General features: G+C 40.6%; 1 protein-coding gene across 1 annotated transcript; it reads left to right on the top strand.

Annotated features, from left to right (window-relative positions):
- The first annotated feature begins 480 nt into the window (after positions 1 to 480).
- Positions 481 to 13,033, top strand: Calm2 (calmodulin 2). Its single transcript, XM_005354714.3, has 6 exons — positions 481 to 636; positions 5,299 to 5,329; positions 10,653 to 10,796; positions 10,880 to 10,986; positions 11,473 to 11,608; positions 12,413 to 13,033. The coding sequence occupies exons 1-6, from the start codon at positions 634 to 636 to the stop codon at positions 12,439 to 12,441; spliced, it is 450 nt and encodes a 149-aa protein (XP_005354771.1). The 5' UTR covers positions 481 to 633; the 3' UTR covers positions 12,442 to 13,033.
- Positions 13,034 to 13,536: the final 503 nt, after the last annotated feature.

Here is a 13,536-nt window from a genome sequence, read left to right as displayed (position 1 = left end):
TTTATTTATTGGCTTAGCTTGTTTTCGTCGACACCTTCATGCGGGGCGGGAAGGTGTGTATGTGCCTGTGGCTGGGAGGACCGGGTGGAGGAAGGTCCTTCAGCCAAGCGCAGAGCGAGCCACGCTGCCGCCTGGCGCAGTTGCCAGGACAGCGCGGCCGGAGCAGCAACAGCAGAAGCAGCACCGGCTGCAAGAGCAAGTGACGCATTGCAGGTACAAACCAGCCAATCAGAAGCTAGCTCAACGACTATCGGCGTACCCCTTCCCGCCGCGGTGCTCCTCCGCGCCGCAAAGTAGCGCCTCCCAGGCGTGATTCCCCCGGCCTTCTAACGGCTTGCCTGGCAAAGAAGCCCACTTACGTCATCCGTTCCCCTGCTCCCCTTTATCTCTTGCCTGGTCTGCCAAGTGACTGTGGTGAAAGGGGGTCTCCCGGAGAGTCCGGGAGGGGGGGGCGGGGGAGGGGGCTAGCCGGGACTCGTTCGCTATGTTCCGTTATCTGGCGTGAGGCGGAGGGATCTGGCGGAGGGAGGTGTTTATGAGGAGCTGGGGGCAGAGGCGGAGAATTAGTCCGAGCGGAGCGAGCGAGCCGAGTGGTTGTGTGGTCGCGTCTCGGAAACCCGTAGCCCTTGCAGCATGGTGAGTGCGTAGCCGAGCTGCCGGTGGGGAAAAGATGCTGAAGCCGATTGACTAGAGAGGGGACCTATCCTTCCTGACACCCTCGAGGAGCCGACTTCGCCAGACGGATGGCGCAAAAGAGGCCAGGGGGCCCCTGCGGCGGTTATGTCGCAGGTGTCCCCCGCTCGGGGTCTCCCGGGTTTCCTGAGTCGGGGGACCGCTGTGGAGCTTGACTGGGGAGGCTCGATCGGGAGGGTGGGGAGTGCGTGGCGGTGTGGTCCGCGGGGAGAGCGTGCGGGCGCGTAGCTGCTAACTGCTCGAAAGGTCAGCCCCGGGGGCCCGGATTCAAACCGCCAACGGCCACCACCGAGCGCGGGCGCCAGGAAGCGCCTTTGTCCGCCCGGCCGCCATGCGTCGAGGGTGGGGGAGGGCGGGAGGGGAGCGCGGGGCCCTGGGGCGAGCGGGCGCCGTTAGTCTGCATCCCCGCGAGGAGAAGCGAGCCGGGCCGGGGGCGAGCTGTGTGGGTCGAGCCCGTGCTGGGAGCAGCCTTGGGGAGCGGGGGGGAGGACGGGCGCGCGGACCCGGGAGCCGCCGCCCGGCTCGGCTCGCGCCCCAGCTGCTGCGCTGGCACCTGCAGGACTGCGGAGGTCTGGGCGGCCCGCGGCGCTGCGGGGATGGACGGGGGAGGGGGGGCCCTGCAGCTTTCCCCCATTCCCCCCCCCCCGCCCGCAGTGCTGCTTGTTCTACTCCATCTGGTGCTGTCTTCCAGCACCAGACGATGGTTTTTTTTTAATTTTTTTTTTTTTTTAGTATTTTACTATTTTTTAGTTTATCGACGAAGAAAACTAGCTTTTTGCCCGAAGTCGGGCGCCCTCTCCAAATAACACAGCTCGTAAACCAAAAGCAACCAACTTCATTTAGGGACTCGAAGGCGTTTTCCGCCTACAGCCAAAGCAAGCTGGTGAAAGTGTTAAAGTAGAAATTAAGGGGCGAGTCGCTAAATTCTTGAGTGCTCAGGTGCACTCCTGTTCACCTCGACCACACGCGGCGTTCCTTGAAAACGACTGGTGTTTCGGTGTCGAAGTTGCCGTCCGATCTTAGTTCTTTTCTGCGGTAATGCAGTAAAAGAGTATACAGGAAAACAGCCGATTTTAGAAAGAATTTAAAAAAATAATGCTGGAACCTCCTGTTTCCTGTAAAAAAAATTTAACGAGGGCGATAATTTGCAATACTTATTTTACTCCCTCTGCCAAGTGGTTACAGCAATGGGTGTGTCCAGGAGGCAAGGTGACATCTTAAACACTAGTTGGGGATTCCTGCCAACTGAAACCTCCAGCCTGTTTGGGTGTGGGGAGAGTTCACCTTGGAGAGAGCTAGCATTCATTTAAGTTTGGTAAATTCTTTGTGTTTTGATATATAACTTTTGAATTTTATATGCTGGCTGAGTTTGTTCTCTGTAAGGCGAAATAGGATGTGAATTATAGGCATATAATCAACACTGCGAATTGTTGATTTTATTTAAGTTAGCAAGATATAATTTAAAATTTTATTGGAAAACTATAATTTATATCTTACACTGGTCCTTTTCCTCAGTAAGTTTTTAATAGTTAAATGCATCATTGATGCATTGAGGGTTTCTGTTAAATTAACAATTGTTCTGGCTACTTCATAATTTATAAGACATAGATTGAGGACTCTGATAAAGAGAAAAATTATACTATTGGGACAGTGTATATAGAATTGGTTACAAAGCTCTTGAGTTACACGTAGTTAATGTATTTTTATTGAAATTTTTTTATTGGAAGGAATATATTAAGGTCAGGGTGATAAAAGATGTGACGAGGTAGAAAATATTTTCAGTGTATTTAAGTTGTTCCACTAATCCGAAAATAGAAGAATTTGTTTTGGCTCCATTATAATATAGAAATGTCTAGCTTCAGCTAGAATTTAGGATTTCAGTAAAGATCCTAGTTTTTGTGAAGTTGGTTCCATTGGTTTCTTTTTTAGTGCCATCTGTCAGAATAAAGACCTTTTTTTCCTACAGAAATAACTTAGACTGGTTTTGATGTCAGGTAATGAGTAATTCCTATAATTGAAGAAAATATATGAAGCATTTGTTGTGTACATAAGTAGAATTTGAGGAAATGAACAGAATGAAGATGCAGCATTTGTGTTCACTTTAAAGTCCATGGAATTATAAATTTATTCAGATAATTATGCCAGATATTTTTTAAAAAATTTCAAATCACTTCAGCCTTTTTGAGTGCTATTTAGAACGTGTACCAATGCATTGAGTTCAGGTGACTTTAAAATGCAGATGGATTTCCTGATAAAGATCTACACTGGTGACCCAAAATGCAGGATCTAGTTCAGTAGGTTGGGGTGGGACCTGAAAGTATATTGGAAATCTCTGGAACGACGAGAACAGCAGGAGGGATTACATCAGTGGTTGCAGAAGTAAGAGAGTTAGGACCAGAGAGTCATCTCTCTGGTGAATAGTCTTCACCTTATTGAGATAAACACATGCTAATGAGCTGGTATTTTCCCAAAAGTCTAATTTTGGTTCTGAGAAAATGGCACTCTACATAGACGGAAGAGAAGTTGGAAAAATTGAGTGCCAGATAGTTCTAAGCTCTTGATTTTAGGAATAAAATTTAAAAGGAATAAAAATTCTAGAACTTACAGGTGAAGTGGTGAAGTTTATGTTAAAACCTTAAACTCAAGAAAGACTTTTCATGAAAGCTTGGAAGCAAAGTTGAGAGGTTTTCAAGTTGTCTGAAAAACTTAGTTTCTGTGTGCCTGATTCATTCCATGAAGGTGGTATTTGTGCCAGGTCCTAAGATTATGTTTGCTAGGAGACAGGGATAACCGAACTGGACTGTTTGGGGGCATTAAATTTTGAGTTTGTAAGCCAACTTAGAAGATTGACTTACTGTTAGTGTCTTTTGACCCAACCTATTGCAAATGAAATCCACGTTGTCACTGGCTGCTTTCCTGCACTAATTCATAGCATACATTCCTTCCGATTTCCACACACTATGGTGCCTGCCACACAGTTAAGCTTAACATTTTTAGGCTTAAAATAATTTCAGTTGATTTCACTAACTTCGTTTTGTTTGTAGGGTGCTGCTTGTGCCTTTTGGTTTTAGTTTGTGCAAGTAGATTTTTTTGCTTCAAGTAACGGGGTGCTCGAGGATTGGTACTTAGGGAAAATACATTTTTTTATCTTAGGATCTTGTACACTTGAACATAACATAATTGATGACATTTCAATTTTAAGTCACCTAACTCCTTGACCCCCCCCCTTTTTTTTTCTCTCCTAATACTAGGAACTGAACCCAGGACCTAACATGTTTGGCAAACACTGTAGTGATGAGCCTACATCCCTAGCCCTTTTTTGTTTTGTTTTTTTTTTCAAGGAGAAATAAATTAATTCAATTTATATTGTGCTTAAATTGAATGTTGCTTTTTAAATTAAGATCTTGCTGAGTAGCCTGGAATGGCCTTCAACTAATGACCATGGTGCCATGAATCAAAATTGTTGAGAAAGAAAATTATCTTTTGGATTCCCTTTCAAATCCTTATGCTGTTCACTAGAGAAATATGTGAGGTCATTCCATATAAAGGTTCAACCCTTCCCCAGGGATCTGTTCACTTAAAACATGAGGGAGCAGGCTGTTTTTCTTCCCTTAACAAGATAATGGAGTAATCATGGTACATTTAACCCCATGTTGGTAGGGATTTTATTTTTGATACCGATCCACACCCCCACCCCCACCCCGCTGCTCTTGCTGTCCTGGAACTTTCTGTGTAGACCAGGCTGGCCTGGACTCGAGATAGAGTATAAGCATCTCAAGCAGTGAGAGTCATGTGCACCATTGCCTGGCTTCTTGGTGTGGGATTTTAAATTAGCAGAGGACCACATACCAGGCGTTAGATGTGTGCACAGATGAGAATATTTACTGGTGGAGGCTGTAACAAGAAACCTGTGTATTTTGTTTAGAATCTTTGCACTTGCCTGCCAGTCAGGGGAGTAGTAAAAGTGGTGGTGGTGCTTCTCACCCCTCTGCTCCATTAGGTTTGGGAAATCACTTTTGTGTCAGGGTTGTGTTTAACCATTTATGGTAGTGACTTTTCCAGTTTGACATTCTTAAGTCATTGAATGGCAGTTTTTAATAATTTGATTTTTAAAAGCTGGCATGGGAGGTTAGTTTAAATTGGGGTAGTCTATGCTAGGTGGTGGCACACGCCTTTAATCCCAGGACCCTGGAGGCAGAGACCGGTGGATTTCTTAAGTTCGAGGCCAGCCTGGTCTACTGAGCTAGTTACAGGACACCCAGGGATACATAAGAAACCCTGTCTTTCCCCTCCTGCCCAAAGGGTAGTCTAATTGAAAAAGGAAACTGGTTTTGTAGGATTTTATTGTTTAAAATAAGAATGCTAAATGATCTAATATTTGTGTTTAAATTTTTAAGTTTCAAATCATTCTGAGATATCTGGCATAATCTTGGAGTCAGACTTGTTTAGCTATGAATATAAAACCAATGTGTACACATTGTGCCTACCTATTGTGTTCTAGGGATCATTGAACTGAATGAACCTTGAAAGATTTAAAACTTGTTGCTGTAGTTGCTAATTTACATACTTGTAAGTCATTAACCCACCTTTCTGATCTCTTGGTAGGCTGACCAACTGACTGAAGAGCAGATTGCAGGTAAGAAATACCCTGGTGAATTATATCCTTTGGGGTTTATTATAAATTGAATAACAAAACTCAAGATACTTAGATGAAATAATTGACTTTGATATGTCATGAATGGTGATAAATTGAATGTATAATAAATACAATAATTAGCCCTGCTTTGTTAGGTGTGACTATAAGTGTGTGTGTGTGTGTGTGTGTGTGTGTGTGTGTGTGTGTGTGTGTAGAGAGAGAGAGAATGAGAATAGATACCAGCTGCTGGTGGTGGGTTTTCTTATTTTTTGTGTTGTTGTTTACTATCACCCAACAGGCATGAAACTTCAAGTCGGTTACCATATAAGGTGGGGGGTGTGTATGTACAGTAACTAAATTACATTGAAATATAGAGTCAGAAAAAAATAAACATTGAATTTACACGGACTTTAAATTAGTTGGTGTTTTACATTTGGGTTAAATACAGATTAAGCAGCCCCTTATGTCTACAAGACTGGTTCTCCAAAATCCAAAACTTGAGTGCTAACATGCCATGATTAATAAAAGGTTGTGCATTCTACCTCATCCACAGAGATGGGTTGTGGTCAGAATGACAAGACACTGTATAAAAAGGGACTTCTAGTGTGTATAAAGGTGTATATGACACAGGAAATACTTTGCAATTGGAAATATTTCTGGTCCCAAGCCTTTCAGATGCACAATATTCAGTCTGTATGATAGATTGGTGAGTAACCTTTTCTCTAGAGAAACACTTAACAAATATCACTAGTATTCTGGTTCCTTTTCAGATTTTCTAACTCTTAGCTTTTACAAATGCCACTGTAGTAATTTGAATTTTGGCTTTAAAAGCCTGACAGCTATTGAGATGAACCTTTTGAAAGGAGTAAATGAATTTAATGCATACAACCCATTGTCTTTATGCTGTAATATTTAACTGATTTTATTCTGATATTTTGAGATGACTGGCTAATTCTGAAATGTTGTGGAAGTTTGCCAGTTGTGTTCTTTCTGTTTCTGAAAACAAGATCGGTCCTGTTAGGAAGAATTGGCTAGACTTGAACTTATTTAATTCTGCCTCTTGAATGCAGGGATTATCGGCATCACCACTGTGCTTGGCCTCATAAGATTTGTATCTAATTTAACTGTTTCCATGTTCCCAATAATTCAGCAGCAGTTTGCTTTCTCCTTCTGGTGCTGGGGATTGGGCCTAGGGCCTTTTGCCTGCCCGTGACGCGCTCTGGCACTGAGTTACATCCCTAGTACTTGGATTTTTGAGACAGTTTAACTCTATCATTCAGATTGGTCTTTAGCATCCTATGACCCTTTACCTTCCCCTCCTGAATGTTCTAAGTTTATTCTTTTGAGTTGGTTTTATTGAGGAACTAAAATTTTATAAAGATCAATCCAGGAGCAGGTGGACTGACTGACTGGTTTTTACAGCCCAGTGCCTACCATAAGCTAAGTACTGAATAAATGGTTTTCGAAAGGATAAATTGTATTCTCCAGGATGTGACACCAAAAGGGTACAGAGCACTGCCTACAATCCCAGTGAGGCCCTTCCTCCTCACGTTCACCGTCTGCTTTAGAGGCACAGTTGTTGGTTTTTTTCCTTCATAACTGGTAGATTACTGGTGGACAATAATATTTTGGAGTCTTAAGTCACTTGTCTTTCCAGAAAGAAATGTTGACCAGATAGGGACATATAAGGAAACATTGTATGAACAAATGAAGCTATTTTAATCCTCATATTGTAATAGTCAATACTACAGATTTGGTTAGAAATTCTAACAGTAAATAACTTGGTCTAGAGAAAAAACTACTTGTTCAGGTGAAATAGTTACTCAAGTCAGTGTATATTGCCCCATCATAGTATGACATCAATAACCAGTTAATTTTGTTACAACTCTGTCTGTACTTCATTGTTCGACATTTGAAAGACTGGTAGGAAAAGGTACTTTTTTAAAAAATGAAATCTACCTCAGTCTTAGACTTTTAAGGTCCAGATTTGATTAAAATAACTTTCTTATCCAATTTATAGTAGTAATTAACATAATGATAAAGGTGTGCTATAGAAGATAGCTATGACAGTATTTTTACTGCATGCTCACATTTTAGCTCCTGGATTTGTATTTATTATCATTAATGGGAATTAATACTTATAATAAAATGAATCTATGAGTGTACAGATTGTGCTAGTTTTGAAGATCAAGTGAACTGTAAAAGCAGATGGGATATAAAATATATATTTTGAGATATATCTTAAAGGAGTTGTTCATATCTCTGAGTCTAGCATAAAAATAAGAGTCTTGGGGCTGGAGAGAGATGGCTCAGTGATTAAGGGCACTGGCTGCTCTTCCACAGAGGACCTGGGTTTAATTCCTAGCACTCACATTGCAACAACTGTCTCTAACCACAGTTCCAGAGAATCCAACACCTCACACAGATATGAATGCAGGAAAAAAAAACAATGCACAGAAAATTTTTTAAAAAGCTTTCAAGTATTAACAACAAAAGGTGGTGACAGCAGCACGCACCTTTAATCACAGCGCTCAGGAGGCAGAGGCAGACGGATCTCTAGTGATGTTAGCCTGGTTTCTAGAGTGAGTTCTAGGACAGCCAAAGCTACACAAAAACCCTATCTAGAAAAAAAAAAAGAATGGAGAGCCTTTAATGTATGACTATAAATTTGGCCTTTAAATAATGTCCTTAGTTCCTTTATTGTATTTATAAATAGCAGGTATAGCATGGATAATCAATTTTGTTTGAGGAAGGGCCCAGGCTGGTCTCTAGTTCATGATTCTCCTGCCTCCCCAGTGCTGGGATTATAGGTACACAACCACTGTGGGGTGTTTTATGGATGTTTTAAACCTTTGAGATTTAGAATACCTAAACTTAAGCTGTTTCCTACAATTTAGCTTATAAACCATATAACAATATAACAATAGCTTGATTGTTCCATCTTAAACACTGGGAATTTATGTACTTACTGATTTTCATAGCCAGATGTATGTAGAAAATGTAATATAAATACATAATTCTAAATATTGAACTCTTTAATAATTAAGTAGGTGGTAGTTTGTGCCTACACTGATTATTTGTGAAAAGGCACTTAGAACTTTAAAAAGTATGTAAATTTAGTGAATTAGTCTTTACCAAATCCTGTTTGTAGGTAGGGAACACCTTGATTTGTTTAGTAACTAGGTTGATCTAGGTTGGTGCTGTGTACAATTACTCATTATTGCAGTCAGTTCCTAAGCCCTGATTGATAGTAGATGGGTTCCTCAGGAAATAGTAATATTTAAGTGAACTAGAAGTGTCTGTGCTTGGAGAGACTCACTAGAGTACAAAGAAGTCAGCGATGCCTAATCTAAATAAGAAGCTGAACAATTGTTCTATGCTGAAGAAAGTAACTTGCCTTTCCAAAAAGGTAATAGTATCTGGTAATTGTGGGTAATTTTCAGAAAAGAACCCAATTAAGCATTTTAATAGTATAAGCAAAAGATGAGTGGAACTTTGAACCAAAATACTAGTTACAGAAGAGGAAAAAAGAATGAGTAGCATTTAATACAACTTATTTATAGGCTTCAATTGAAGCGACTTCCCTGGAGTTGCTGAGGATTATAGATAGGATTTATTTATTACATATCTTGTTAGCCAAGGGGAAGCTTTTTTATTGGGCAGTCAGAAAGGTGAGTTAGATGCAGGTCTTTGCTGTAAGTGGGCATAGATGAAATGACCAGGGAGTAAAAGGATAAGGCTGGTAGCATTTGACCATAAAATGAGACAAAAACCTGAGCCTTGTTAATGTAGGGTGGGAAAAAAATCAAAATGCTCTTCTGGAAGCCAAGAGAGTTTTGAACTTTGACCTCTCAGTTGGATGAGTGGTCTCATTTGGATGGATGTTAAGCTGGTTGAAGTTCAGTTGGTGCATTTTTGCTGCAAGTACTATCAGTAATGGGCTGATTGAGAGGCGTGGGTGTGAGTAGTGCTGCTCCAGCTTAAAGTGACCATGTGTGTCCGTGGACAGTCAGTGGAGATAGAGGTGTGTCTAGAGATGTGTGAACTAGAATTAGAAAGTACAAATTGGGACAGAAATAGACAAGCATTGCACTATGCCATCTCTTAAACATGTCAGATACACATCTTTATGGAGCAGAGTTTAATGTACTTAGAAAATACCTGACTTGTAGAGGAGTGGCTTTTTTTTAATATCCATTGGTATGACCTTGGGAGTACTATATTTAAATTTATTAATTTCCCATCAGAAGATAAAATTGCTGTTCCACTTCTTTCCTGAAATGTTTGATTTAGAAGGAACATAATTACAACTTCATTACCTTAAAGTCTTTGAATGAAGAATTTCACTTTTATAAGCTTGAAGTTTTCTATTCAAAATTGCCTCTGTTCTCCATAGTACTCCACTTAGATTGAAGTGGACTTTAATAGCTTGATTGGCTCATTTTTTTAATAATTTTTATTTTGTGTGCATTGGTGTTTGGCCTGCCTTATGTCTATAAGGATGTCAGGTCCCCTGGAACTGGAGTTACAGACAGTTGTGAGTTGCCATGTGGGTGCTGGGAATTGAACTGGGTCCTGGAAAAGCAGGTAGGGCTCTTACCGCTGAGCCATCTCCCCAGCCCCATTCGACTCATTACTAACATTGTTGGATGGTAGGCCGGCCTTTCTTGCTGCTAGAAAACTGACCCAGTTCATTGTTTTAGATGTTCTTGCTTTGAATTTAAAGAGAAAATGATTATAAAATTTGAAATTTTATATTCATGAACATGTATGTCAGTGGACATATATAGTGGACATGTAGGTGTGTCTAGAGATGAAATTAGAAAGTATAAATCTGGGCAGAGATAGATAAGCATTGATACCATTTTTTTAAACACTTCCATTGATTTTAGACATAGCTTTAACCTTTGAAGTGACCTCTAAACATCTCTCTGTATATTGAATTTCCTGAGATTTTTAAATCTCTGGTAACTCAACATGAACACAGTGGGTTGTTTGATCAAAGATTTTTGACAGATTATCACAAGGTATTTCCACCTGACTTGTTAGAAATCAAAGCTTCATTTGAAATGCTGTATATTTTTTCTTTTCTGAAGAGTTAGTACTTTTTTGAGACAGGGTTTCTCTGTAGCCTTGGCTGTCCTGGAACTTGATTTGTAGTCTAGGCTGGGCTCAAAACTCAGATCCTTCTGCTTCTGCCTCCCCAGTACTGGGATTAAAGGCGTTCGCCCCCGCCACCACCACCTGATGAGTTAGTACATCTTATGGGGAAGTGTTTTTTTTTTTTAATCTGCATGTTTGGATTTTTTGGTCTTTCTGACAGAATTCAAAGAAGCCTTTTCACTATTTGACAAGGACGGTGATGGGACTATAACAACAAAGGAGCTGGGGACTGTGATGAGGTCTCTTGGGCAGAACCCCACAGAAGCAGAGCTACAGGACATGATTAATGAAGTAGATGCAGATGGTAAGTCTTCAGTTTAGGGGGTGTGGAAGGTGCGATGCAGAGGTGTTGACATTCTAATTCATGTTTGTACAAATGATTTTCAGGTAATGGCACAATTGACTTCCCTGAATTTTTGACAATGATGGCAAGAAAAATGAAAGATACAGACAGTGAAGAGGAAATTAGAGAAGCATTCCGCGTGTTTGATAAGGTAAGGTTCAAGGAATGAATGTGGAGAGAATGAAATGGAGCTAATGGGACCTACATGTATTCTTTGGAGATGGCTTTTCTGATGACTTCAACCAACAGAAGTGTCAGGCTCTTAAGAATTGAGTGTGAATTTGGGTTTCCAAGTCATGACTCTCCTTGCAAAGGATACATTATGTGCCTTTGGATTATAGGGACATCCTTCTTAATGACATTTATAGACCAACCAAGCATGGATTCTCTTCACTTTATGTGAATAGTCTACCTTCCCCCACCCTCAAATAGGGTTTCTCTGTCCTGGAACTAACTCGCTTTGTAGATCAGGCTGGCCTTGAACTCACAAAGATCCACCAGCCTTTGCCTCCTGAATGCTGGGATTAAAGGCAAGCACCACGCCCACCCCCAATTTATGTGATTTTTCAAAAATGAAATCGTTGGTTAATACTGCAATTCAAATATCACTCAGACATTTATTCCTACGTTTTTGTAGGACGGCAATGGCTATATCAGTGCAGCAGAGCTTCGTCACGTGATGACAAACCTTGGAGAGAAGCTGACAGATGAAGAGGTTGATGAAATGATCAGGGAAGCAGATATTGATGGTGACGGGCAGGTAAACTATGAAGGTGAGTCACAGTTGCTCCATATTTCAGATTGCTGGAGGTGTTACATAGCTAAAAATCAGTAATCTTTACCTCCCAAAATTTGGGTGCTAAAATAGTTTTCACTAAATTTATATCATTTAAAATGCTTGCCAACAAGACTACATCACTCACCTAAGAACTCAGAGTGTCAGTTCTACACCTGCACCTAGGAAATTGACTGGAACTGTACAGTTTCTTTAGTAGAAGGTGGAGGGATAATTTGGAAAGTTTCAAATTTTACTGTGGATTCCCTAAAATAAAATTAATAGACTTTGTATCTAACTAGATTCTTTTTTTCTTTCTGACTCCTGTCTGAAAGTGTCTGAATTCAAAAGTATCTCAGGCCACTTGGAACTTGAGGACGCCCATTTTAGGGAGTGCAGCTTTAGACATGGACTCAAGGGAATTAATCTTACATTTCACTTTTTCACTTGTATTTTTCATAACAGTTGTAAGTAGCATAAAATGTAACTTTATAAGATAGTTACAGTATTGACTGCTAACCCAGCAGATACAAAATTCAAGTCTAAACCAAGCCAAGGTTCTCCCATCGAGTATATTCTGGACAAGCATTCCACCAGTGAACTCTGTCCATAGGCCTAATGGCAATGGTCTTGTGTTTAAGGATCCCAAATACAGTGATTTATGAAGTTCCAACTTTGGCCACAAACTGCCTTTCTTGTTTCTCTGTTTCCAGAAAAGGAGTAGAAAATGCAGAGTTTAGTAGTTATGATTGCTTATGTCCTTTGTCTTTGACTCATAATTTTGTGTTTCTTATTTTTTCAGAGTTTGTACAAATGATGACAGCAAAGTGAAGACATTGTACAGAATGTGTTAAATTTCTTGTACAAAATTGTTTATTTGCCTTTTCTTTGTTTGTAACTTATCTGTAAAAGGTTTCCCCCTACTGTCAAAAAATATGCATGTATAGTAATTAGGATTTCATTCCTCCATGTTTTCTTCCCTTCTGTCATTGTCCTTAAACCTTATTTTAGAAAATTGATCAAGTAACATGTTGCATGTGGCTTACTCTGGATATATCCAAGCCCTTCTGCACATCTAAACTTAGATGGAGTTGGTCAAATGAGGGAACATCTGGGTTATGCCTTTTAAAGTAGTTTTTAGGAACTGTCAGCATGTTATTGTTGAAGTGTGGAGTGCGTGGACTGTGGACAGTCAACAATACGTTCTTCAAAGTTGCACTATTGCAAAACGGGTGTTTTATCCAGGTACTCGTACACTATTTTTTTGTACTGCTGGTATTGTACCAGAAACATTTTCTTTTATTGTTACTTGCTTTTTAAACTTTGTTTAGCCACTTAAAAATCTGCTTATGGCACAATTTGCCTCAAATCCATTCCAAGTTGTATATTTGTTTTCCAATAAAAAAATGACAATTTACCCAATTGTTGCTCTGAATCTGAGTGATTTAATGCCTGTTGGTGTAATAATTCTGGGACAACTGTGGAATTGCTTTCTCCTTGGTGTAATTCATCTGTCTTTTGAGATGGATTCTTGCTAGAAAATGCCTCTCTGCCTTGCTCTTGGAAAGATTATGGCCTGGCGTGGTGGCACCTCCTTTAATTCCAGCACTTGGGAGGCAGAGGCAGGTGGGTCTAAGAATTCAGGGGCCAGCCTGGTCTACACAGTAAGTTCCAGGCCAGCCCAGTCTCCACAGTGAGACTTGGTTCCGAGAAGAAAAAAGAAAAAATTCCTTTTGTAAGGAATTGACATATGCACATATTTAGTGTTTACCATCTTTTTTTAATTTAAAAGCTTTGGATTTGTGTGAGTGTTTTGCCTGTGTTTATTGCACCATGTGTGCCTGCTGCCCTCAGTGGTGAGAAGAGAGCACCAGACCCCCAGAACTAGAGTCACAGATGGCTGTGCACCACCATGTGGGTGATGGG

This window comes from Microtus ochrogaster, chromosome 16 (assembly GCF_000317375.1).
Source record: "Microtus ochrogaster isolate Prairie Vole_2 chromosome 16, MicOch1.0, whole genome shotgun sequence".
NCBI lineage: Eukaryota > Metazoa > Chordata > Mammalia > Rodentia > Cricetidae > Microtus > Microtus ochrogaster.
Note: the sequence above shows the minus strand (reverse complement) of the source record. Positions and strands in the feature narration are given on the sequence as shown.

Bases quoted from the DNA above. Each gene is read 5' to 3' on its own strand.
- Calm2 (XM_005354714.3), top strand. The intron at 5,330-10,652 runs GTAAGAAATACC...TCTTTCTGACAG, and splicing joins GACTGAAGAGCAGATTGCAG to AATTCAAAGAAGCCTTTTCA. The intron at 10,797-10,879 runs GTAAGTCTTCAG...AATGATTTTCAG, and splicing joins TAATGAAGTAGATGCAGATG to GTAATGGCACAATTGACTTC.